This window comes from Vigna umbellata, chromosome 1 (genome assembly GCF_029865625.1).
Source record: "Vigna umbellata cultivar VRB3 chromosome 1, Vumbellata_1.0, whole genome shotgun sequence".
NCBI lineage: Eukaryota > Viridiplantae > Streptophyta > Magnoliopsida > Fabales > Fabaceae > Vigna > Vigna umbellata.
In genome coordinates, this window is record NC_142165.1 from 51,471,543 (window position 1) to 51,498,761 (window position 27,219).

General features: G+C 33.3%; 2 protein-coding genes and 1 pseudogene across 3 annotated transcripts; all 3 read right to left on the reverse strand.

Annotated features, from left to right (window-relative positions):
* Positions 1-330: 330 nt before the first annotated feature.
* On the reverse strand, positions 331-2,657 carry LOC124833731 (polyubiquitin-like; annotated as a pseudogene). The gene is made up of 2 exons (XR_015783314.1): positions 2,509-2,657; positions 331-1,898 (listed from the first exon to the last, which is right to left on the reverse strand). The product of XR_015783314.1 is annotated as a polyubiquitin-like (transcript).
* Positions 2,658-10,146: 7,489 nt separating this feature from the next.
* Positions 10,147-12,732, reverse strand: LOC148205700 (MACPF domain-containing protein NSL1-like). The gene is made up of 4 exons (XM_088103692.1): positions 12,526-12,732; positions 12,228-12,411; positions 11,452-11,624; positions 10,147-11,030 (listed from the first exon to the last, which is right to left on the reverse strand). Exons 3-4 carry the CDS (start codon positions 11,557-11,559, stop codon positions 10,344-10,346), a joined length of 795 nt encoding a protein of 264 aa, XP_087959818.1. The 5' UTR covers positions 11,560-11,624; positions 12,228-12,411; positions 12,526-12,732; the 3' UTR covers positions 10,147-10,343.
* An 8,185-nt stretch (positions 12,733-20,917) lies between these two features.
* On the reverse strand, positions 20,918-26,288 carry LOC148205701 (MACPF domain-containing protein NSL1-like). Its single transcript, XM_088103693.1, has 7 exons — positions 25,808-26,288; positions 24,763-25,001; positions 24,050-24,254; positions 23,297-23,371; positions 22,999-23,182; positions 22,223-22,395; positions 20,918-21,801 (listed from the first exon to the last, which is right to left on the reverse strand). Exons 1-7 carry the CDS (start codon positions 26,072-26,074, stop codon positions 21,115-21,117), a joined length of 1,830 nt encoding a protein of 609 aa, XP_087959819.1. The 5' UTR covers positions 26,075-26,288; the 3' UTR covers positions 20,918-21,114.
* Positions 26,289-27,219: the final 931 nt, after the last annotated feature.

The window sequence follows — 27,219 nt, forward strand, 5'->3', positions numbered from 1 at the left end:
TTATATTAGTTTTCGAATTTCTTTATTACTTCATTAATAGTAGTAATATAAATATCATTTAATATAATAATTAAACATATTTTAAAATATCAAATTATTCGGTCCTTTAAATTCTGTTTACTTCGAAAAAAGTTCTTCAATCCAACGAATTAAGAATTAAATTGAGCTAAATCAATCAGAAAAGTGAAAACCATTATAAACCTCAGATATTCTTATCAGATATTCTTATTAGATTGAAGGATGAATTTATCTAAACATAACTAAATAAAGCGAATTTTGTTTAGAAAGAAAATAAAAAGTGGATTTTATAAGTAAAGTAATAATAACGTATGCAGAACTAAAACACAACCAATTAAAACACGAAGATACTGAAAATACAAACAGGATAGCAAATTGTACAGATTCAAAGACAGCTACGACCCGAGTCGGCACAATTTCGGATAGTTCAGGAACATAAAAAACAAAAAGAGAAAAAAAAAACATAATTCACCAAATCAACACGACACCTTGAGAACATAATCAGACTTAAAACCCTCCACGAAGACGCAATACCAGGTGAAGGGTGGACTCTTTCTGAATGTTGTAATCAGCAAGAGTCCTCCCATCCTCCAATTGCTTCCCAGCAAAGATCAACCTCTGCTGATCTGGTGGGATTCCTTCCTTGTCCTGGATTTTTGCCTTGACGTTATCAATTGTATCTGAGCTTTCAACCTCCAAAGTGATAGTCTTCCCTGTTAAAGTCTTCACAAAGATCTGCATACCTCCCCTCAGACGAAGTACAAGATGAAGAGTGGACTCCTTCTGAATGTTATAATCAGCCAGAGTACGTCCATCCTCAAGCTGCTTTCCAGCAAAAATCAACCTTGCTGGTCTGGAGGAATTCCCTCTTTGTCCTGTATCTTGGCCTTGACATTGTCAATCGTGTCTGAACTCTCCACCTCCAAAGTAATTGTTTTTCCAGTAAGGGTCTTGACGAAAATCTGCATACCACCACGGAGTCGCAAGACAAGATGGAGAGTTGATTCTTTCTGAATGTTATAATCTGCCAAGGTTCGGCCATCTTCTAGTTGCTTTCCGGCAAATATGAGCCTCTGCTGGTCTGGTGGGATACCCTCCTTGTCTTGAATCTTGGCCTTGACATTGTCTATAGTGTCAGAGCTTTCGACCTCAAGGGTGATGGTCTTTCCGGTGAGGGTCTTGACAAAGATTTGCATTCCACCACGGAGACGGAGCACCAGGTGGAGAGTGGACTCCTTTTGAATGTTGTAATCAGCAAGGGTACGACCATCCTCAAGCTGTTTTCCAGCAAAAATCAACCTTTGCTGGTCTGGAGGAATGCCCTCCTTGTCCTGTATCTTGGCCTTGACATTGTCAATCGTGTCTGAACTCTCCACCTCCAAAGTAATTGTTTTTCCAGTAAGGGTCTTGACGAAAATCTGCATACCACCACGGAGTCGCAAGACAAGATGGAGAGTTGATTCTTTCTGAATGTTATAATCTGCCAAGGTTCGGCCATCTTCTAGTTGCTTTCCGGCAAATATGAGCCTCTGCTGGTCTGGTGGGATACCCTCCTTGTCTTGAATCTTGGCCTTGACATTGTCTATAGTGTCAGAGCTTTCGACCTCAAGGGTGATGGTCTTTCCGGTGAGGGTCTTGACAAAAATTTGCATTCCACCACGGAGACGCAGCACCAGGTGGAGGGTGGACTCCTTTTGAATGTTGTAATCAGCAAGGGTACGACCATCCTCAAGCTGTTTGCCAGCAAAAATGAGACGTTGCTGGTCCGGTGGGATTCCTTCCTTGTCTTGAATCTTGGCTTTCACATTATCAATGGTATCTGAGCTCTCTACTTCGAGAGTGATGGTCTTACCGGTGAGAGTCTTAACGAAGATTTGCATCTAGACGAGGCAATACGATGAATATAATAAAATAATCAGCCAGCAATTTCTTAACAAGAATTACAATGTGTGAAAACAAAACAATAAAAAGACAGCACAAAGCAAAAGACCGAACGTGAAATTATACACTTTTAACATATAAGAAAACTGAAAAATAGTTCAAGAAACCCTCTTAAGCAATCAATAACCCTAGTTACAAAAAACACATGTAGCGGTCTACAACATACACAGAATTAAAGCCAGCACAAAAAAGGTAAAGCTATGAAAACACGAGACCCAGATAACTCTATTTCAATCAATAAAGTAATCAATTTGATAACCGAAAAGGACGAAAAAACACCTCTGAACAAATAAAAATAACAAGAAATTTCTCAGGATTAAACAGTACAGAAAACTTGTCGCAGATCTGACAAATTAAATATGTAATTTCATAAAATCACCTCACGATCGCTTCAACGAAGCAATAATTTGAAACAAATCGAAGTAATAATAAAGAAATGATTCAAAGAACAAAAAAGCAGATGAAAATCAAAGGGCAATCGTTTATAAGAAAGAATAAAAACCCTACAATTCGAAATTTAATCGAAAATAGAAGAGTTGGAAAAGGTACCTTGAAACGGTGAGCTAGGGTTTTCTTCTATTGAGAGTTATGTTGGGATTAGGATAACAAAAGCGTGGTGTGGGCTTGGGTTTTATAGCAAAACTACCCGTTGTTTCGTCACCGCAACGGTAACTTGTTCAATCGTGTTGTGACACGTGGACGAGTTGAGACCGCGAATCGAAGGAAACCATGTTGACACGGCAACGTTTGGCATGGGTTTTCTTCGGCAACTAATGAGATTCCCAACAACTTCCGAAAATCTGTTGGCTATCACCGCCTCCGATTTTAAAAAAAGTATATTGAATTTATTCTAAAAATAAAATAAAAACTACTTAATATTTTTCATCAAATATCTCACTATTTGTTTTTACATTGATATTTAAATTGATATTTTATATATCACATTAGATGTATTAAATTTTTTTTTTAAAGAATTAGAGGCGATAAATTAAACACCACAAATATTGACTAAATAATTCATTTATTTTCTCTCTTGGTTCACCATTTTGCAAGTGCATGTTTAGAGATGGATCCCTTTCGTGAGCTTGGCTTTAGAAAAATTATATTGCAAGAAAAGAAATTAAAATACTTGTATTCCGTGCTATACTTTTTAATTTCTTTTAATTTTTAATGTTAGTTTAAATGTCCAGCAATATAGTCTTTTTACATTATTATCAAATAACATGTCACACTTCTTAACACTATCCATATGACCAAATTTAGCAGTCAAATATATATTTTGTTCAAACGTAGATAATTGCTAGGCAAACGCTGAGTTGAATTAGAAAGGAAAGATATTTTTTCTTACTCTTTTTCTTTTAATTCATAATATACGTAGTTATCAACTTTGAAATTTTAGATAAATGTCAAAGTACATCTATTATTTGTTATTAGTATGAACATTTTTTTGTCTGACCCTCTTTTCACTAGGTTTCTTTTTCTCTCGTTTAAAGAAAATGGTTTGTAACTATTATTATTACAACTAGAGAACTTTGACATCAAGAATAAAATAAAGTAAACAATATCCATTCTAATAAAAATACCTTCACACAGAAATTGTTTCTAAAACAATACACTTTCACTTATTTTTTCCTACTGGAACATCATACTTTGCAAAATAATTATTCAAATAATACAGTTTATTATAGGAATTCAGGATTTAGTTTCTCAATAATTAAATTCTAAACATGATTAATGTAATTTCGAAAACAAAAACTAGAAAAACCGAATTATGAAATAGATTTCAATTTTTTATTTAAAATGAAAGGTAAAGAATTTTAAAATTAAAAAAAAATATTATTAGAAAAAATAAAATTGTAAGCAAATATATATTTAAGAAATATAAATGTACTGAGGAATAATATTTTAGAAATATAAACATATAAAAATAATGATTGATAAAACTAATTATTTAAGAAATAGTTATCTAAAATATATTATAATTTAAAAAATAATTATTTTGAGAAGTAGTTATTCTAAGAAGTAATTAATTGAAAAATTAAAAATGTGATAATTTAATTTGTTAGAAAATTAAATATTTAAAGAAGGTATTATTTAATTTTATGTTGAATTAAAAATGTAATATTAATAGCTATTTATTCATAAATAAAATACACAATCATAACATCCATTTTACTAACATCAAATTGATAAAATAAAACATTATTAATAATATTCAAAACAGAAAATCTACAATATAGAAAATTGTTATTACCATTATTTCAAAGTATGATAACAGTAATAAGATATATATAGATATAGTTTTAAAAAAAAAAACTATAGTATTTCAAGAAAGATAAAAGTATTTCTTTAGATTCTAAGAAAAAACTAACGAAACAACAAAAAAACACATATTCCTCCTAAAATAGGTAAACTTTTGTTTCCTATTTGCTTACACACTAGTAAAGGTCATCAATGCAAAAGCAAGAAAATAACACAAACAACATTTGTAAAAGAAAGGGTAAACTAATGTGTGAAAGAGTTGTGATAAACAAATATAGAAATAATCATCATATATCACTCATTCATAAAACAACTCTATCAATGACTCATTCTAGACTCAATTATCTAGATAAAGCATTGATGTAAAATATCGGGGGTCGTGCACTTGTGGTGGTCTCTACTGTCCTGTAGAGATATATATGAGTTTCACCATATCACATAAGAGGTTAGTCCGTTAACATCTTAGACCAAGGTAAAGTCTTTAGACTAGGACCTCCTACACCTCTCACCACATACCTCATTCTACTCTACCTAAGCTTGAATGGTTATTAGAGTGACATGATAACCTTTAACTTTTGGACTCTCACATTAATGTGTATACTAATAAAACACCACCATAAAATTTCTCCAAAGGATTCATGGAATTACACCAACACATATATCATACTCATCATCATCATAATATCATACATGAATATACACCATGAACTCTTAGACATGCATAAATTACATTACAAAATATATTTTCAAAAAACCATGGAATAAGAAATTTCACACATGCACATTGGCGCTCAGAAGTGTTGCCCAACGCTAGGCTTTTCGCAAAAGGTGGCGCTTCTCTATAGTTTTGGCACTTAATGCTATTCTTCTCCAAAAAATTTGCGCTCACCAACACCCTTTTACCGCTCAGTGTCTAGGAACAAAAATGCTTCAGACCTACAGTGAAAGATGGTGCTCAGCAGTGCCCCACTACCACTCAATACCAAAACATTTGCATTTTTATAGCACTCAACACCAACCTGCCACCACTCAATACTATATCAAAAAACAATAAATGAAAACTTTGTGATTTAGGAAATTGGAATCTGCTTAAATGATCAAATTAGTATTCCCTTCTTGGTACTTTGGTCAAAAATAACTTTTAATGTCAGGACACATACAAATTGGCTAAATTGACCAAATTCTAAGTTTTCCAATCAATACAACTCAACCAAGACAATTCATTAATACAAACATTCAATAAACCAAATTCAATTGATCAATATCATCATACCATTCAATCATGAAATTATAAATTTCAAGATATCTATAACATTAAAACAATGCAATTAGCTTTCTTTACCTGAAAGACATACGAACTTGCTCAAAAGAAACCTATACCCCTTTTAAGCTCACAAGATGTCTTATCTAGACCTAAAACTAACACAAACACAAATAGGTCTCAACATTAGAATCACATATTAGTAGAAACTCATATAGATGACAAAAAGATGCATGCAAACAAATAACCAAAAAAACAAAAAAAACACCAAGAAAATAGTTGAAACTCAAATTACGTGAACTAAGGAGATTATGTTTAAGTCCCTCAACTAATAATACATCTTCAATCTCAATAGTAGAGGAGGTTCTTAACTTGTTGGTTCCCATGATTTTACCTTTGTTATTGTCACCATATGTGACATGTTCATAAGTTCTGTAAGATATCTTGCTGAATTTTCTTGTGACTTGAGCAACCACTATCTAAATACCACCTTGATGTTTGGCCTCAAGACTTAACTGCAAAAAAATATTAAAGAGAGGAAGTTGGTATCCAGTTAAATTTGGGTCCTTTCATGTTAGAGGATTTTAATGTTCATTTAGGTACCTTTAAACTTTTCCTTGGGAACCCCACATTTCTTAAATTAACAGGAATTTTATGCATGACCAAGTTCAAAACAATAAAAGCATATAATAAATGAATGTTTGCTTAAGTTAAGAAACTTTCTGGATTTTAATTGATTATTCCCACCAGTATAACTTATGCCTTCTTTGTTAAGTACACTTCTTTGAGAGCTAAGGATGTCATCAAAATTAGAGCTACCCAAAGTCAAATTAGAAAGAGTTTTCATCAAATACTTGATTCTTTCTATCTGTTTGGGGCAATTCTCACAACTAGGTGCACTTTTCTTTCAATTACAAACAAGGTTTTATGAATTTTCTATAGTTTATAAGTTAGTTTTCAAAATTTCGTTTTCATCCTTTAACTATTTTGATCTATTTTCCAGCCACATGTTTCCCCTTTATACCTATTTTTTGAATATTGTAATTTTCTAGCTTCCTTATGCAGTTCCTAAAATGCATCAAGCAATTGATAGTATTTATTTTCATCATCATTAGAGTCAAAGCTACTTACACTGCTTTTAGAGGATCTTGAGCTAGCCATCAAGCATAAATTTATTTTTTCCTCAAGGCCTTAATTGGATTCGCTGAATGTATTGGAGGCATTCTCTTCCCAGAAGATGTATGCCTTCTTTTTCTTTTTATACTTGTTGTCTTCACTTTTCTCTTCCAATGTTTGCTTTAGCTTGAATATAAGACAATCAGGCTTGATGTGGCATATTTTACCACATTCGAAGCATGTTGGAGTAGTGGGTTGTTCTTGCTTTTTGAAGGGTCTCCTGTTTCCTGTAGAAGTATTGTTAGACTTATTCTTGTAGTTCAGAAATTTTGAAAACCTTTTTACCATAAGATTTAATGTTTCACTGTCTAAATTTCCATTGTCTGAATCATCTATAGATTTAGCCTTGTGACAACAAATTTTATAGTAGCTTTGGCAGTAGTTTTTAAGGTTGTAGTATGTTTTGTCTCTCCTTCTCTTCCTTTTTGAGTCTTCCCAGTTCTAATTCATTAACTATTTATTTTCTAAAGAGGGTGACTATATTCAAAATCGTAAGGTTTCTTTATTCAAATATTGTTGTAACTTTGGGTTGTCACGTTCTGTTTAGACTCTTTAGGATCTTGATGTTGAGTTCTTTCTTATCAAAAGTTTTATCAAGTGGCTGAAGGTGATTTACTATGTGAGTAAACCTTTACTGAACATCATAAATGTTTTATCTAGCCTTTATTATAAACATTTTATTTTCTTGAATGAGGATGTTCTTTCTTGACCTCTTCATTTCATTTGCACCTTCATGTGTCACCTTACACTAGTGTAGAAATTACCTTTAGCGTCAACCCTTAGACGTTGGATCAAACAATATCCAACGTAAAAAATTGATCGGTGGCATTTTGGTAAATAAGTTGGCCTTGGCGACGTCGGTTCATGGGGGGTCCGACGTCTAGACGTCGGTTACAGGTGCATAACTGACGTCTATACTTTAAACCATGTCAGTTCGTACAATTAGACGCCAAAAAGGAAGCGCTAGAATGTGAAAAGTCATTTCTTTTCGCCATTTAGACGTCGGATCCCGCCACACCGACGTCTAGATAGTCATTGAGATGTCGGTCCCCCTTACATCTGACGCCTAAATGGCCTGACAGGGTAGGTGAAAAGTTGTTTTGGACGTCGGCTCCCCATACATCCGACATCTATATACACCGCAAATATGAATTTTTAAATCGAATGGACGTCATATTATTGAGCTCCCCGACGTCTAGTCGAGAATAGACGTCAGACACTGGGGGCACCGACGTCTTGATTCCTATTAAACTAGAAATCACGAGCCCGCAGTTACGCGCACTTCATCGTCTTCCTCGCCTTTTCTCTCCGCGACATTGCATTTCCAAGTGCGTTTTATCTTTTTTGAACCGTTTAAACTTACTTTTACTCCGATTAAATTAGTATTTGATGGATTATCTTCCATTTGAACCGATTAAAATGAGTTTTTGTTGTGTTTTGGTGCAATTTTTCTCGTGTCTTTGGGTAGCGTAGTAGCACCTTCTTTTCCTTTGCTAGTTTTCTTGTAAGAAAAGCTTGCGTCTTTGGGATCTCTTATTGCATTTCAACCCAAAACCGAACCTGGGTCCCGTCCTTGCTTAGTTCTCATGTCACCGTATTCTTTTTCATTGGCGGTTTGAATGGAACTAGGCAAGGACCCAAATTCGGTTTTCGGTTGAAATGCCATAAGAGATCCAAAAGACACAAGTTTTTCTTATGAGGAAACAAGGAAGAAGGTGCTACTGCGCTACCCAAAGACACAAGCTGCAGTAGACGTTGGTTAATGCCTTGTTCGACGTCTATAGTGTCCTTAGACGTCGGTTTTGGTGTAATCCGACGTCTTTATAGATGTTGGACTCTATAGGTCCAACGTTCCATTAGCGTCACCCATAAAGACGTCGGATCGGGATCTGACGTTAAAAGCCCAAAATAACATACGTCTAAAGCCCTTTCTGCACTAGTGTTAAGACACCCCACATTTCTTTGGTTGATTCACAAATAGAGGTTCTGTAAAATTCATCTGAAGTTAGTGTAGAGGATATGATATTTTTGGCTCTAACATCATAATGTGCTCTCTTGTTTTTATTAGGTGTCCATTGAGAAAATTCCTTAGGTACAATTTTGTCATTTTCAATTTTTGTAGGTTGAAAATGTCCATTTACCATAGCATCCCATACACCTTTGTTAACTGATTCTAGGAAGATTTTCATTATGATTTTCCAAAATGGGTAATTTTTCAGTAAGTAGATGTGGTCTATTAATAGATACCCCTTCAACAAATGTTTGAGATAAATTAGTTACGATATGATCTTTAAATTGATTAATTTTCGATTAACCAACTCTGATACCAATTGTTAAAAATAGTTATACCTAATATTTCTCAACCAAAAAAGTGGGAGTGAATTGATTTCCTAAAATTTTGAACCTTTTTAAAACAAATATTGAGATAGTGAGTGTTTAACCTTTATATTTACTTTTATATTTTCTTTAAATATTTTTTATAAATAAACCTAAATATTTTACATATTCATATTCCTAATTTTTAACTTTACATTAAATTTCTTTTCAAATAATTTACCTACAATCATATCATTATTTAATTTCATTTTTGTAACTCACTACACCAAAAATTTTATTACATAAATTATTTTAATAAAATAAATATACATCTCTCAAATTTAATTTTACAAAAATACAATCATAACTACAATATATTATTATCATAATTTTCCTATTACCATAATTACCACATATATTTAAATTATCTTATTTTATTATTTTTATTCTTCAAATTTTTACTCCTAACTTATTTATAAATATTAAAAATCAAATATATATTTTTAATTTCAAATTCAAAATTTTAAATTTGTATTAAATTATTTCTAATAAATCATTATACAATTCAAAAATTTTAATAAAGAAATATTTTTTAAAAATGATTTAATTTCTTTAAACTAAAAAAATATATAAAAAGCTGGTTAGAATTCGTTTCTCAGGAGCCAAATTCTAGCAGCAATATGTCCATCAATAGTTAAAATCTCTATAAAAATTGGTTTGTCCGAAAATCTGTTCAACAGTGTGGTCTAGTTTGGGAAATAATATCTGAAAATGAATAAACTTAGCAATTGGTCCACAACAGGAAAAAATCGGTATTTGATTCATTGTTCTTTGCATCTTGAACAACCATCAATAATGTCTCCCCTTCCTTAATCTCCATAAGATTTAAACTTTTCCCTTTTCCTTTTTCATGAGTTGATATGATATATAACATTCAGAAGCATAATGACAAACTGATGATGTCTCAAACATTCTTATTTATCATGCTCCCTTCCTTTGCCTTTGCCCTGATCATTGTCTTTGTAATTCCTTTCAGAATCTTTATTTCCTTGACCTCCCCTGTCTCATTCTTTTCCTCTGTCATTTTCTCTGTCAAATATATATTTATCATGCTCCCTTACTCATGTTAACATGCTACCAAAAGCAAGAATTCCCATCATAAAATAAAACTCTTTGATTCCTCATTCCAAATACTAGTATTTATTATTGAAGGCATTTGCACCAAATCAAAGTGAGAAAACCATAATCCACCAACAATCAACTGACACTGCCATACTCAGGCAACTTAGCACGAGATGACACTCCCCTATATCTATATTTTTCTTCAAATAAATGGTATAAGATATTTACAGCAAAACAATAACTTGTGCTAGAGAAGAGATTCTTCCGACAATATAGTCAACAACGAATACTTTGCCTTGATTGAGATTCTACCACCCTCTACACACAACTTTGCCCCAGTGACCACCCAGTACCCTGGTTGATCCTCAGGACCCCTAACCATTTCCTTTGTGTCCACTAAACTCAGCATTTTTGGAGCTCTTGCTGGCACAGGTGGTCGACCTTGATAAATTGCTGAGTTTATATCAACTTTAGTAGGCTTCTCTGCCGACTGCAATTCTTTGCTAAGCCTAGTACTCATCAATGCCGAGAAGAATCCTGACTTTCTAGACGTTGTTGAAGGTCCATCCCATTCTGATCTGCGAATTGTGGCAGATGCTACTGTGGAGAATCCAAGTCTCAAGAAAAGAACTTTTTTCATTCCCATAAGCTTAACTTCAAACCACGCTTTTGTCACAATGGCTGTTGACTCGTCCATTCGAGAGCTACTGTACTGCACAGGTGCTGTGTGGACATGGGAAAACATGCTCCATTTCACAGGCTCATAGTACCCTCGTTCGTCTGGTTCATCGACAGGATCATAACCATGATCATCTGAAATTTCAAGGGCTCCAGGAACCTCCGAAAGATGCTGCAGATGGATTGCCAGATGGTCATTTTTCTTGCCTTCCAAGTATAAACGAATACCTGTCACAGGCCGGTTTCCAGAGTCAACCTGCTTAATGAAAATGAATTACTTAGTTTTTCTTTTTCGACAATTTACAACTTATTTAGACAAATAGCATAAATCTTTAGATTAATTTATAGAAACAACTAACAATTTATATGAAAATAATTCAATCATGTTTTTCCTTTGATTACAGAAATAACTTTTACATGCTTACTTATATCAGGATAAACACTTATTCAATACATTATTTACCCAAACACAATGATTGGTTATACAGAAGTACTGTCACTGAGTTTTTGGAAGAAAGAAGTTCATGAATGTAGGTAGCTTATTCTCCTTATGTGCTCTTCCATCCCCATCTAATAAAGTTTCCAATTTTTAAATTGTTGGAAGCAACTAGAGCACAGGTAATGTCTGGACAGATTTTATGACTTTTAAAGACAGTTGTAAGAACCATTTTAATTACCTTCATGATGTTAACATAAAGCTTTGGTCCCATGAGAGTGAACTGAAGTGATGGAGACACGCTCTTTTTATACTTATGGCCGAATCCAAGAGGCAGATCATCATACATTGGGGCCCATTGCCGAGGCAACTGAAATTCTAGAAATTGATGAAGCTCTTCTATTTCAGGTTTATCTGTTTGAAACAGGAAACTGTTAAAAGACATATCTACCAGATGAGGCATGTTATAAAGAAGCATAAATAATATATATTGATTTAGAATTAGTTACTTGCGGTTTATGGAACATAGACACAAGCATATGTTAGTATTTAGTGAAAATGTGAGAAGTGAGAGGAATTGATTTTGAAATGGTCTAGATTAGTTCTTCTCATGAGAGAAAACTTTCACTTGATACACTCCATGCATACATGTGAGTATATGAATGCATCTCAAAACTAATCCCAGGATAAACATGATACACAGGTAAACTTGATCTGGTTTTATGTCTATTTATGTTATGAATCCTACAGTCATTTAAATAACCCTGAAATCACTGTTTTATGTTTTCTTATTCTCATGACATAGGCCACATCTTCTTCGGGTTTGCAGGATTTACATGAAAATGATAGAGTTTTGCTTCCATGAGATATCTTGATCAAGAAATTTAGAAATCAAGTGAAATGTTTATTTAAACAAAACTTTCCTCAAAAGTGGCAAGTAACAACCGAAATTTCTGAAGAAAAAAGACCAAGAGAATAACAGGATGGAAAGAAACCAAAGTTTCAGGTGTCACTCACATCTAAGATACAAATTCACTGCGTGACTTAAAAATCCATTGCCTGGAACAGAATTGAGAAGGGAAGTGATAGGCACGAAAGACAATGATATGACATTAGGATACTTTGATATGGTTGAAAGCCACTTGTTGTAAGATTGACCATTATCAATACCCCCTCTTCGAACAGAAATGCTCACAACATCCTGCAAAGCAATTTATATGACAAGTCTAACTTTGTCAGATGCACGATGGCTACATGGTGCTACAGCTGAAATGGTGAAAATATCAACTTTCTTGTAACACAGAAATATACTAACATCATTCTTGGAGTGACTTTTCACGACTGGCCTGCCAGCAGTAGGGTTAGGTTTGTTCCTGTGCCCTTGATTACCCTGTAGACATGATTACAGATATATTTAGGCAACTTCAAGATTTCCATTTCCATTCACATTTTCCAAGGACATGTACAGTTTATTGTTGCATTCTAAGCCAGCCGTTTTCTTCAGAATCATCTTTTTCAGATTCCTAGTGAGCAGCATTGTGTTTTCACTCTGAAATATAAGTCCATTCTAGGCCTTATATTGGGAGAGTTNTAACATATAAAAAAACTGAAAAATAGTTCAAGAAACCCTCTTAAGCAATCAATAACCCTAGTTACAAAAAACACATGTAGCGGTCTACAACATACACAGAATTAAAGCCAGCACAAAAAAGGTAAAGCTATGAAAACACGAGACCCAGATAACTCTACTTCAATCAATAAAGTAATCAATTTGATAACCGAAAAGGACGAAAAAACACCTCTGAACAAATAAAAATAACAAGAAATTTCTCAGGATTACACAGTACAGAAAACTTGTCGCAGATCTGACAAATTAAATATGTAATTTCATAAAATCACCTCACGATCGCTTCAACGAAGCAATAATTTGAAACAAATCGAAGTAATAATAAATAAATGATTCAAAGAACAAAAAAGCAGATGAAAATCAAAGGGCAATCGTTTATAAGAAAGAATAAAAACCCTACAATTCGAAATTTAATCGAAAATAGAAGAGTTGGAAAAGGTACCTTGAAACGGTGAGCTAGGGTTTTCTTCTATTGAGAGTTATGTTGGGATTAGGATAACAAAAGCGTGGTGTGAGCTTGGGTTTTATAGCAAAACTACCCGTTGTTTCGTCACCGCAACGGTAACTTGTTCAATCGTGTTGTGACACGTGGACGAGTTGAGACCGCGAATCGAAGGAAACCATGTTGACACGGCAACGTTTGGCATGGGTTTTCTTCGGCAACTAATGAGATTCCCAACAACTTCCGAAAATCTGTTGGCTATCACCGCCTCCGATTTTAAAAAAAGTATATTGAATTTATTCTAAAAATAAAATAAAAACTACTTAATATTTTTCATCAAATATCTCACTATTTGTTTTTACATTGATATTTAAATTGATATTTTATATATCACATTAGATGTATTAAATTTTTTTTTAAAGAATTAGAGGCGATAAATTAAACACCACAAATATTGACTAAATAATTCATTTATTTTCTCTCTTGGTTCACCATTTTGCAAGTGCATGTTTAGAGATGGATCCCTTTCGTGAGCTTGGCTTTAGAAAAATTATATTGCAAGAAAAGAAATTAAAATACTTGTATTCCGTGCTATACTTTTTAATTTCTTTTAATTTTTAATGTTAGTTTAAATGTCCAGCAATATAGTCTTTTTACATTATTATCAAATAACATGTCACACTTCTTAACACTATCCATATGACCAAATTTAGCAGTCAAATATATATTTTGTTCAAACGTAGATAATTGCTAGGCAAACGCTGAGTTGAATTAGAAAGGAAAGATATTTTTTCTTACTCTTTTTCTTTTAATTCATAATATACGTAGTTATCAACTTTGAAATTTTAGATAAATGTCAAAGTACATCTATTATTTGTTATTAGTATGAACATTTTTTTGTCTGACCCTCTTTTCACTAGGTTTCTTTTTCTCTCGTTTAAAGAAAATGGTTTGTAACTATTATTATTACAACTAGAGAACTTTGACATCAAGAATAAAATAAAGTAAACAATATCCATTCTAATAAAAATACCTTCACACAGAAATTGTTTCTAAAACAATACACTTTCACTTATTTTTTCCTACTGGAACATCATACTTTGCAAAATAATTATTCAAATAATACAGTTTATTATAGGAATTCAGGATTTAGTTTCTCAATAATTAAATTCTAAACATGATTAATGTAATTTCGAAAACAAAAACTAGAAAAACCGAATTATGAAATAGATTTCAATTTTTTATTTAAAATGAAAGGTAAAGAATTTTAAAATTAAAAAAAAATATTATTAGAAAAAATAAAATTGTAAGCAAATATATATTTTAAGAAATATAAATGTACTGAGGAATAATATTTTAGAAATATAAACATATAAAAATAATGATTGATAAAACTAATTATTTAAGAAATAGTTATCTAAAATATATTATAATTTAAAAAATAATTATTTTGAGAAGTAGTTATTCTAAGAAGTAATTAATTGAAAAATTAAAAATGTGATAATTTAATTTGTTAGAAAATTAAATATTTAAAGAAGGTATTATTTAATTTTATGTTGAATTAAAAATGTAATATTAATAGCTATTTATTCATAAATAAAATACACAATCATAACATCCATTTTACTAACATCAAATTGATAAAATAAAACATTATTAATAATATTCAAAACAGAAAATCTACAATATAGAAAATTGTTATTACCATTATTTCAAAGTATGATAACAGTAATAAGATATATATAGATATAGTTTTAAAAAAAAAAACTATAGTATTTCAAGAAAGATAAAAGTATTTCTTTAGATTCTAAGAAAAAACTAACGAAACAACAAAAAAACACATATTCCTCCTAAAATAGGTAAACTTTTGTTTCCTATTTGCTTACACACTAGTAAAGGTCATCAATGCAAAAGCAAGAAAATAACACAAACAACATTTGTAAAAGAAAGGGTAAACTAATGTGTGAAAGAGTTGTGATAAACAAATATAGAAATAATCATCATATATCACTCATTCATAAAACAACTCTATCAATGACTCATTCTAGACTCAATTATCTAGATAAAGCATTGATGTAAAATATCGGGGGTCGTGCACTTGTGGTGGTCTCTACTGTCCTGTAGAGATATATATGAGTTTCACCATATCACATAAGAGGTTAGTCCGTTAACATCTTAGACCAAGGTAAAGTCTTTAGACTAGGACCTCCTACACCTCTCACCACATACCTCATTCTACTCTACCTAAGCTTGAATGGTTATTAGAGTGACATGATAACCTTTAACTTTTGGACTCTCACATTAATGTGTATACTAATAAAACACCACCATAAAATTTCTCCAAAGGATTCATGGAATTACACCAACACATATATCATACTCATCATCATCATAATATCATACATGAATATACACCATGAACTCTTAGACATGCATAAATTACATTACAAAATATATTTTCAAAAAACCATGGAATAAGAAATTTCACACATGCACATTGGCGCTCAGAAGTGTTGCCCAACGCTAGGCTTTTCGCAAAAGGTGGCGCTTCTCTATAGTTTTGGCACTTAATGCTATTCTTCTCCAAAAAATTTGCGCTCACCAACACCCTTTTACCGCTCAGTGTCTAGGAACAAAAATGCTTCAGACCTACAGTGAAAGATGGTGCTCAGCAGTGCCCCACTACCACTCAATACCAAAACATTTGCATTTTTATAGCACTCAACACCAACCTGCCACCACTCAATACTATATCAAAAAACAATAAATGAAAACTTTGTGATTTAGGAAATTGGAATCTGCTTAAATGATCAAATTAGTATTCCCTTCTTGGTACTTTGGTCAAAAATAACTTTTAATGTCAGGACACATACAAATTGGCTAAATTGACCAAATTCTAAGTTTTCCAATCAATACAACTCAACCAAGACAATTCATTAATACAAACATTCAATAAACCAAATTCAATTGATCAATATCATCATACCATTCAATCATGAAATTATAAATTTCAAGATATCTATAACATTAAAACAATGCAATTAGCTTTCTTTACCTGAAAGACATACGAACTTGCTCAAAAGAAACCTATACCCCTTTTAAGCTCACAAGATGTCTTATCTAGACCTAAAACTAACACAAACACAAATAGGTCTCAACATTAGAATCACATATTAGTAGAAACTCATATAGATGACAAAAAGATGCATGCAAACAAATAACCAAAAAAACAAAAAAAACACCAAGAAAATAGTTGAAACTCAAATTACGTGAACTAAGGAGATTATGTTTAAGTCCCTCAACTAATAATACATCTTCAATCTCAATAGTAGAGGAGGTTCTTAACTTGTTGGTTCCCATGATTTTACCTTTGTTATTGTCACCATATGTGACATGTTCATAAGTTCTGTAAGATATCTTGCTGAATTTTCTTGTGACTTGAGCAACCACTATCTAAATACCACCTTGATGTTTGGCCTCAAGACTTAACTGCAAAAAAATATTAAAGAGAGGAAGTTGGTATCCAGTTAAATTTGGGTCCTTTCATGTTAGAGGATTTTAATGTTCATTTAGGTACCTTTAAACTTTTCCTTGGGAACCCCACATTTCTTAAATTAACAGGAATTTTATGCATGACCAAGTTCAAAACAATAAAAGCATATAATAAATGAATGTTTGCTTAAGTTAAGAAACTTTCTGGATTTTAATTGATTATTCCCACCAGTATAACTTATGCCTTCTTTGTTAAGTACACTTCTTTGAGAGCTAAGGATGTCATCAAAATTAGAGCTACCCAAAGTCAAATTAGAAAGAGTTTTCATCAAATACTTGATTCTTTCTATCTGTTTGGGGCAATTCTCACAACTAGGTGCACTTTTCTTTCAATTACAAACAAGGTTTTATGAATTTTCTATAGTTTATAAGTTAGTTTTCAAAATTTCGTTTTCATCCTTTAACTATTTTGATCTATTTTCCAGCCACATGTTTCCCCTTTATACCTATTTTTTGAATATTGTAATTTTCTAGCTTCCTTATGCAGTTCCTAAAATGCATCAAGCAATTGATAGTATTTATTTTCATCATCATTAGAGTCAAAGCTACTTACACTGCTTTTAGAGGATCTTGAGCTAGCCATCAAGCATAAATTTATTTTTTCCTCAAGGCCTTAATTGGATTCGCTGAATGTATTGGAGGCATTCTCTTCCCAGAAGATGTATGCCTTCTTTTTCTTTTTATACTTGTTGTCTTCACTTTTCTCTTCCAATGTTTGCTTTAGCTTGAATATAAGACAATCAGGCTTGATGTGGCATATTTTACCACATTCGAAGCATGTTGGAGTAGTGGGTTGTTCTTGCTTTTTGAAGGGTCTCCTGTTTCCTGTAGAAGTATTGTTAGACTTATTCTTGTAGTTCAGAAATTTTGAAAACCTTTTTACCATAAGATTTAATGTTTCACTGTCTAAATTTCCATTGTCTGAATCATCTATAGATTTAGCCTTGTGACAACAAATTTTATAGTAGCTTTGGCAGTAGTTTTTAAGGTTGTAGTATGTTTTGTCTCTCCTTCTCTTCCTTTTTGAGTCTTCCCAGTTCTAATTCATTAACTATTTATTTTCTAAAGAGGGTGACTATATTCAAAATCGTAAGGTTTCTTTATTCAAATATTGTTGTAACTTTGGGTTGTCACGTTCTGTTTAGACTCTTTAGGATCTTGATGTTGAGTTCTTTCTTATCAAAAGTTTTATCAAGTGGCTGAAGGTGATTTACTATGTGAGTAAACCTTTACTGAACATCATAAATGTTTTATCTAGCCTTTATTATAAACATTTTATTTTCTTGAATGAGGATGTTCTTTCTTGACCTCTTCATTTCATTTGCACCTTCATGTGTCACCTTACACTAGTGTAGAAATTACCTTTAGCGTCAACCCTTAGACGTTGGATCAAACAATATCCAACGTAAAAAATTGATCGGTGGCATTTTGGTAAATAAGTTGGCCTTGGCGACGTCGGTTCATGGGGGGTCCGACGTCTAGACGTCGGTTACAGGTGCATAACTGACGTCTATACTTTAAACCATGTCAGTTCGTACAATTAGACGCCAAAAAGGAAGCGCTAGAATGTGAAAAGTCATTTCTTTTCGCCATTTAGACGTCGGATCCCGCCACACCGACGTCTAGATAGTCATTGAGATGTCGGTCCCCCTTACATCTGACGCCTAAATGGCCTGACAGGGTAGGTGAAAAGTTGTTTTGGACGTCGGCTCCCCATACATCCGACATCTATATACACCGCAAATATGAATTTTTAAATCGAATGGACGTCATATTATTGAGCTCCCCGACGTCTAGTCGAGAATAGACGTCAGACACTGGGGGCACCGACGTCTTGATTCCTATTAAACTAGAAATCACGAGCCCGCAGTTACGCGCACTTCATCGTCTTCCTCGCCTTTTCTCTCCGCGACATTGCATTTCCAAGTGCGTTTTATCTTTTTTGAACCGTTTAAACTTACTTTTACTCCGATTAAATTAGTATTTGATGGATTATCTTCCATTTGAACCGATTAAAATGAGTTTTTGTTGTGTTTTGGTGCAATTTTTCTCGTGTCTTTGGGTAGCGTAGTAGCACCTTCTTTTCCTTTGCTAGTTTTCTTGTAAGAAAAGCTTGCGTCTTTGGGATCTCTTATTGCATTTCAACCCAAAACCGAACCTGGGTCCCGTCCTTGCTTAGTTCTCATGTCACCGTATTCTTTTTCATTGGCGGTTTGAATGGAACTAGGCAAGGACCCAAATTCGGTTTTCGGTTGAAATGCCATAAGAGATCCAAAAGACACAAGTTTTTCTTATGAGGAAACAAGGAAGAAGGTGCTACTGCGCTACCCAAAGACACAAGCTGCAGTAGACGTTGGTTAATGCCTTGTTCGACGTCTATAGTGTCCTTAGACGTCGGTTTTGGTGTAATCCGACGTCTTTATAGATGTTGGACTCTATAGGTCCAACGTTCCATTAGCGTCACCCATAAAGACGTCGGATCGGGATCTGACGTTAAAAGCCCAAAATAACATACGTCTAAAGCCCTTTCTGCACTAGTGTTAAGACACCCCACATTTCTTTGGTTGATTCACAAATAGAGGTTCTGTAAAATTCATCTGAAGTTAGTGTAGAGGATATGATATTTTTGGCTCTAACATCATAATGTGCTCTCTTGTTTTTATTAGGTGTCCATTGAGAAAATTCCTTAGGTACAATTTTGTCATTTTCAATTTTTGTAGGTTGAAAATGTCCATTTACCATAGCATCCCATACACCTTTGTTAACTGATTCTAGGAAGATTTTCATTATGATTTTCCAAAATGGGTAATTTTTCAGTAAGTAGATGTGGTCTATTAATAGATACCCCTTCAACAAATGTTTGAGATAAATTAGTTACGATATGATCTTTAAATTGATTAATTTTCGATTAACCAACTCTGATACCAATTGTTAAAAATAGTTATACCTAATATTTCTCAACCAAAAAAGTGGGAGTGAATTGATTTCCTAAAATTTTGAACCTTTTTAAAACAAATATTGAGATAGTGAGTGTTTAACCTTTATATTTACTTTTATATTTTCTTTAAATATTTTTTATAAATAAACCTAAATATTTTACATATTCATATTCCTAATTTTTAACTTTACATTAAATTTCTTTTCAAATAATTTACCTACAATCATATCATTATTTAATTTCATTTTTGTAACTCACTACACCAAAAATTTTATTACATAAATTATTTTAATAAAATAAATATACATCTCTCAAATTTAATTTTACAAAAATACAATCATAACTACAATATATTATTATCATAATTTTCCTATTACCATAATTACCACATATATTTAAATTATCTTATTTTATTATTTTTATTCTTCAAATTTTTACTCCTAACTTATTTATAAATATTAAAAATCAAATATATATTTTTAATTTCAAATTCAAAATTTTAAATTTGTATTAAATTATTTCTAATAAATCATTATACAATTCAAAAATTTTAATAAAGAAATATTTTTTAAAAATGATTTAATTTCTTTAAACTAAAAAAATATATAAAAAGCTGGTTAGAATTCGTTTCTCAGGAGCCAAATTCTAGCAGCAATATGTCCATCAATAGTTAAAATCTCTATAAAAATTGGTTTGTCCGAAAATCTGTTCAACAGTGTGGTCTAGTTTGGGAAATAATATCTGAAAATGAATAAACTTAGCAATTGGTCCACAACAGGAAAAAATCGGTATTTGATTCATTGTTCTTTGCATCTTGAACAACCATCAATAATGTCTCCCCTTCCTTAATCTCCATAAGATTTAAACTTTTCCCTTTTCCTTTTTCATGAGTTGATATGATATATAACATTCAGAAGCATAATGACAAACTGATGATGTCTCAAACATTCTTATTTATCATGCTCCCTTCCTTTGCCTTTGCCCTGATCATTGTCTTTGTAATTCCTTTCAGAATCTTTATTTCCTTGACCTCCCCTGTCTCATTCTTTTCCTCTGTCATTTTCTCTGTCAAATATATATTTATCATGCTCCCTTACTCATGTTAACATGCTACCAAAAGCAAGAATTCCCATCATAAAATAAAACTCTTTGATTCCTCATTCCAAATACTAGTATTTATTATTGAAGGCATTTGCACCAAATCAAAGTGAGAAAACCATAATCCACCAACAATCAACTGACACTGCCATACTCAGGCAACTTAGCACGAGATGACACTCCCCTATATCTATATTTTTCTTCAAATAAATGGTATAAGATATTTACAGCAAAACAATAACTTGTGCTAGAGAAGAGATTCTTCCGACAATATAGTCAACAACGAATACTTTGCCTTGATTGAGATTCTACCACCCTCTACACACAACTTTGCCCCAGTGACCACCCAGTACCCTGGTTGATCCTCAGGACCCCTAACCATTTCCTTTGTGTCCACTAAACTCAGCATTTTTGGAGCTCTTGCTGGCACAGGTGGTCGACCTTGATAAATTGCTGAGTTTATATCAACTTTAGTAGGCTTCTCTGCCGACTGCAATTCTTTGCTAAGCCTAGTACTCATCAATGCCGAGAAGAATCCTGACTTTCTAGACGTTGTTGAAGGTCCATCCCATTCTGATCTGCGAATTGTGGCAGATGCTACTGTGGAGAATCCAAGTCTCAAGAAAAGAACTTTTTTCATTCCCATAAGCTTAACTTCAAACCACGCTTTTGTCACAATGGCTGTTGACTCGTCCATTCGAGAGCTACTGTACTGCACAGGTGCTGTGTGGACATGGGAAAACATGCTCCATTTCACAGGCTCATAGTACCCTCGTTCGTCTGGTTCATCGACAGGATCATAACCATGATCATCTGAAATTTCAAGGGCTCCAGGAACCTCCGAAAGATGCTGCAGATGGATTGCCAGATGGTCATTTTTCTTGCCTTCCAAGTATAAACGAATACCTGTCACAGGCCGGTTTCCAGAGTCAACCTGCTTAATGAAAATGAATTACTTAGTTTTTCTTTTTCGACAATTTACAACTTATTTAGACAAATAGCATAAATCTTTAGATTAATTTATAGAAACAACTAACAATTTATATGAAAATAATTCAATCATGTTTTTCCTTTGATTACAGAAATAACTTTTACATGCTTACTTATATCAGGATAAACACTTATTCAATACATTATTTACCCAAACACAATGATTGGTTATACAGAAGTACTGTCACTGAGTTTTTGGAAGAAAGAAGTTCATGAATGTAGGTAGCTTATTCTCCTTATGTGCTCTTCCATCCCCATCTAATAAAGTTTCCAATTTTTAAATTGTTGGAAGCAACTAGAGCACAGGTAATGTCTGGACAGATGTTATGACTTTTAAAGACAGTTGTAAGAACCATTTTAATTACCTTCATGATGTTAACATAAAGCTTTGGTCCCATGAGAGTGAACTGAAGTGATGGAGACACGCTCTTTTTATACTTATGGCCGAATCCAAGAGGCAGATCATCATACATTGGGGCCCATTGCCGAGGCAACTGAAATTCTAGAAATTGATGAAGCTCTTCTATTTCAGGTTTATCTGTTTGAAACAGGAAACTGTTAAAAGACATATCTACCAGATGAGGCATGTTATAAAGAAGCATAAATAATATATATTGATTTAGAATTAGTTACTTGCGGTTTATGGAACATAGACACAAGCATATGTTAGTATTTAGTGAAAATGTGAGAAGTGAGAGGAATTGATTTTGAAATGGTCTAGATTAGTTCTTCTCATGAGAGAAAACTTTCACTTGATACACTCCATGCATACATGTGAGTATATGAATGCATCTCAAAACTAATCCCAGGATAAACATGATACACAGGTAAACTTGATCTGGTTTTATGTCTATTTATGTTATGAATCCTACAGTCATTTAAATAACCCTGAAATCACTGTTTTATGTTTTCTTATTCTCATGACATAGGCCACATCTTCTTCGGGTTTGCAGGATTTACATGAAAATGATAGAGTTTTGCTTCCATGAGATATCTTGATCAAGAAATTTAGAAATCAAGTGAAATGTTTATTTAAACAAAACTTTCCTCAAAAGTGGTAAGTAACAACCGAAATTTCTGAAGAAAAAAGACCAAGAGAATAACAGGATGGAAAGAAACCAAAGTTTCAGGTGTCACTCACATCTAAGATACAAATTCACTGCGTGACTTAAAAATCCATTGCCTGGAACAGAATTGAGAAGGGAAGTGATAGGCACGAAAGACAATGATATGACATTAGGATACTTTGATATGGTTGAAAGCCACTTGTTGTAAGATTGACCATTATCAATACCCCCTCTTCGAACAGAAATGCTCACAACATCCTGCAAAGCAATTTATATGACAAGTCCAACTTTGTCAGATGCACGATGGCTACATGGTGCTACAGCTGAAATGGTGAAAATATCAACTTTCTTGTAACACAGAAATATACTAACATCATTCTTGGAGTGACTTTTCACGACTGGCCTGCCAGCAGTAGGGTTAGGTTTGTTCCTGTGCCCTTGATTACCCTGTAGACATGATTACAGATATATTTAGGCAACTTCAAGATTTCCATTTCCATTCACATTTTCCAAGGACATGTACAGTTTATTGTTGCATTCTAAGCCAGCCGTTTTCTTCAGAATCATCTTTTTCAGATTCCTAGTGAGCAGCATTGTGTTTTCACTCTGAAATATAAGTCCATTCTAGGCCTTATATATTGGGAGAGTTAGCATTATGACAGTTCATTATGACAGTTCATTATGACAGTTCATTATGAAAGGCTTTGTTAAAAGCAAAGAAGCTAAAATTTTAGGAGTTTACTGTGAGCAACCTTTTGTTGCATCTGGTTTCAGCAGAATGCTAGCATCCCATCTTATGTTATGGGTGTGGATTTGTCTTTTTCCCTCTGGTGTTCTTTCTGTGCATGCTTCTAAGGGACATGCTAGTTGAGATATGATGAGAGCTTAGGCAGCCTGGTCGCAATCTTCAGTTTATATATGTATTTAATATTTTTTATGCTGTCATATGGATCTACTTATTACTCAGCTTTTAGAATATATCTTCCTTGTAGTTTCCTACTTCTTTGAAACAAATTAAAAATTCTCTAAAATCATATTCTGCACTTCACTGTGTTTTTCATTTTTAAAAGCAAAGTATGGAAGGCAAGCTGGATTTTATAAGAAAGTACACTGCTGCATCTTTACCTTTGATTTTCGTGATTTGTCAGCAGGATTGACATTAGAACTTTGATTTGAAACCTCAGAAAACCTCTCATCAGCTAATTGCTTTAGCAACTTCTGCACTTCAGTCGACGTTAAATCTGAGTTTTTTGTCTGCTTGATATGTACCACATCCTTGCCTCCCATCTGCACCCCAACTATTACATGGGTACCATATTTTTCAATGAACCTGAAGAATCACAATTCATTTAGAGAACTATTTAGGTTGAACCAACGTAAAGAAGGATTTTATTTTCATCAAAGAAAGAATTAAACGATTGTTGAAGCAGGTAAAAATATACTAAGAGCTTTAAGAGTATATTAAATTGAACACCATGTCAGTTTTATCCTATATAAGTTTAAGTTTAGAACATTATCAGGATAAAGTTTCTCAACTCTCTTTAAGGAAAAACTTTTCTTAACGTAGGAGACTCTTCGAGACCAAAGTAGAATTCTACACATGGACCCAAAACACACGCAAATACATCATGATCTAACACACAAGACTTCTTTCCTTAGTCCTTAATTATCATTATGGTTTTAGTAATCAAGGAGCGTAGGCAATCAAAGTGATATTATTTAGAGTCAAGAAAACAAATTATATGTTCATGCATGCCCATCAAAAAATCAAAGCTCTTTAATATTATAATACTAATAACGAGAACAAAATAAAGGACAACAATAATGACAACACTTACTCGGCAAGTGCTGCGGGGTTCCATGAACAAGGCACTTCTTTTTTCACATTTTCAGAAAGGGTTATGTTGGTTCTATCTAATTCGACATTATATAATGTTATGAACCATCCATCATAGACAAGGTTTTTAGTAGAAGCTGCGTCTGTAGCCCAGCATTTTTTCATGTTGAACATGGCATTGAATTGGCCACTTGGAATCTTACCGGACAAGGATAACTGTTTGTTGAAATGCTCAGACATCTGCATCGAACCAAATTCATGGAAATTCAGACTTTCTCATTTTACACATCTAGTCATAGGAATGAACCCAAGATTCCACAGACACTAACATGTTTGGTTTTGACAAACCAAAGTCAACTTTGCTCTTAGAAGTACAACCGAATTGAAGTGAAAAAATAGCTTTTCCGTGAAAGAAGTCCATACAAACTTGCTTCTGAGATAATTTGTAAATGTTAAATGAGGTCTCTTGAACTCCGATTTTAACCAAAATCATATTTTTAAATCAAAAGACTGATCAAAATCATGTTTGTAAATAGTCCAAACACGGCACAAACAAATGTTTAGTTCTCAAAAGTCAAAAGAATGTACCGATGAATCAAGTATTCGATTAAAAAACAAATTTCAGTAACCCAATTTCAGTAACCCAATTTCAAAATGCACACATCCATCCACCCCTTATGAAGCAAGAATCCCAAACAATTATCAGTAGCAGATACTAATGAAAATCAAGATTTCGAGTTATTTCATGGTCGACAGGCAATGTAGAGGATACAATAACAGTGAGATATTGCGATATGGTGAAAATAGTGGCCGTGGACTGTGTCTTTCAAAACCTTGATCAAAATTCAGTTCTGGCAACAGCATAATTAAAACATTCAAAAAATAAAGAAACATAGAAGAGAGCTTCTTCATGAAAAACAAAACTCAATCAGAGAGAAAGAACAACGACCCAATTACAACTGGTCAAACATTAAATACAGTACCATAGTTACTCTTGACACTGCAGAATATGTCGATGGATGTCGGTGATGTGATGATGCACATACCTGATTGAAAGGGAGCACATCAGAGTGAAACCTGGTGCGTTCACCCTTGTCACACTTGATGGAGTTGGGAACATCCTCCACGACAACCCCGCCGGGAAAAACAAGGTCTCTAGTGTGCGTTGAATCAATCTCGATCAATTTAGACTTACAAACGGAGAACCTTATATCTCTGCAAAGATCATACCCTTGACCAATCACCTTCACAGCTTTCTCTGCGGCCATCTGGGGATCCAAGCCCGCAATGCTCACGTTGATCATTCCCATCATTCCTCACAAGGTGTAGAGTGATGATCCAACTGTGGTTGTTTGTCTTGTCTCACTCTTTGGTCATGGATCACAATAAGAAGAGTTAAGGAGCAGAAGAACGAGTCTTTTAAGTGATTGTTGACTTGACTACGCTGTTCTTGTTCCTGCAATACGCAACGTTTCAAAGGGTGTTGTTGTTCTACGCGGGGCGTTTTTTTTTTTTTTTCTCTTTGGGTGGTTCTGGGAGGGTAAAAGGGACAGGTTGGTTCGTGTTCAAAGATTGGACCATCGAGGAAGGTGACAAGCGAGTGGGAACGAGGAATGAGAGAGAGCATAAAATGGCGGCTCCGTGTCTCTCTTTCCTCCACGTGGCAACCTTTTTTCATGGTAAATAACGATGCAAACCACGTTGGGTTTTGCTAAGTGGAACTGGTCATGGCATATCGGTTTGTTGACTTGACTTGACAACTAAACATGTTTTAACTAATGAAAAGAATTAACTACACTCTTTTGGCAATTCCTAGAAATTCAATCATTTTGTCGTAACGTGATACAAAGGGTGTCTTCGTTTTTCACTTATTTAATAGATTGAAAATTTTTGCATGTTTGTTTACATTTTTAAAAAATAAGTAGAAGTCGTAAACAAGCTAAAAAATTGCTTATTTATAATAGGTATTCAAGCTGTGTTTCGACGGGAAAGTGACAATTGAAGAGAAAAGCATGGATGGTTTTTGACGAAAAACAATCTTTTATAATTAAAATTTCTGCTCTATATAAATGATTTTATAAGCAAATCACTTTTTGTAATTATCAATGGAAAAAAAGTATACATCCTAATTTCAGTTTTGTAATGATAATTACTTTGTCATGATTTTTATAAAAAAAAAAGAAATTAATTTATACTATAAAAGATAGATAAAAAAATGTGGGAGGGGAAAATGACACTTTCTATGTAGATACAATTACCCTAGACGAAAACATCCTAACATAATACATAACAAATGTACATGTCTTCCGATGCAAAATTATGAATAACATTTTAAAAACAATGTGTATGCAGCAGTGGTGTTTATATTTGGATGTGAATATACTGTTGAATTTTGTTATTTGATGTTGTGTGGTATATGAAGAATGAGATCGTGTTTTCACTTTTTGTTTAAATTGAC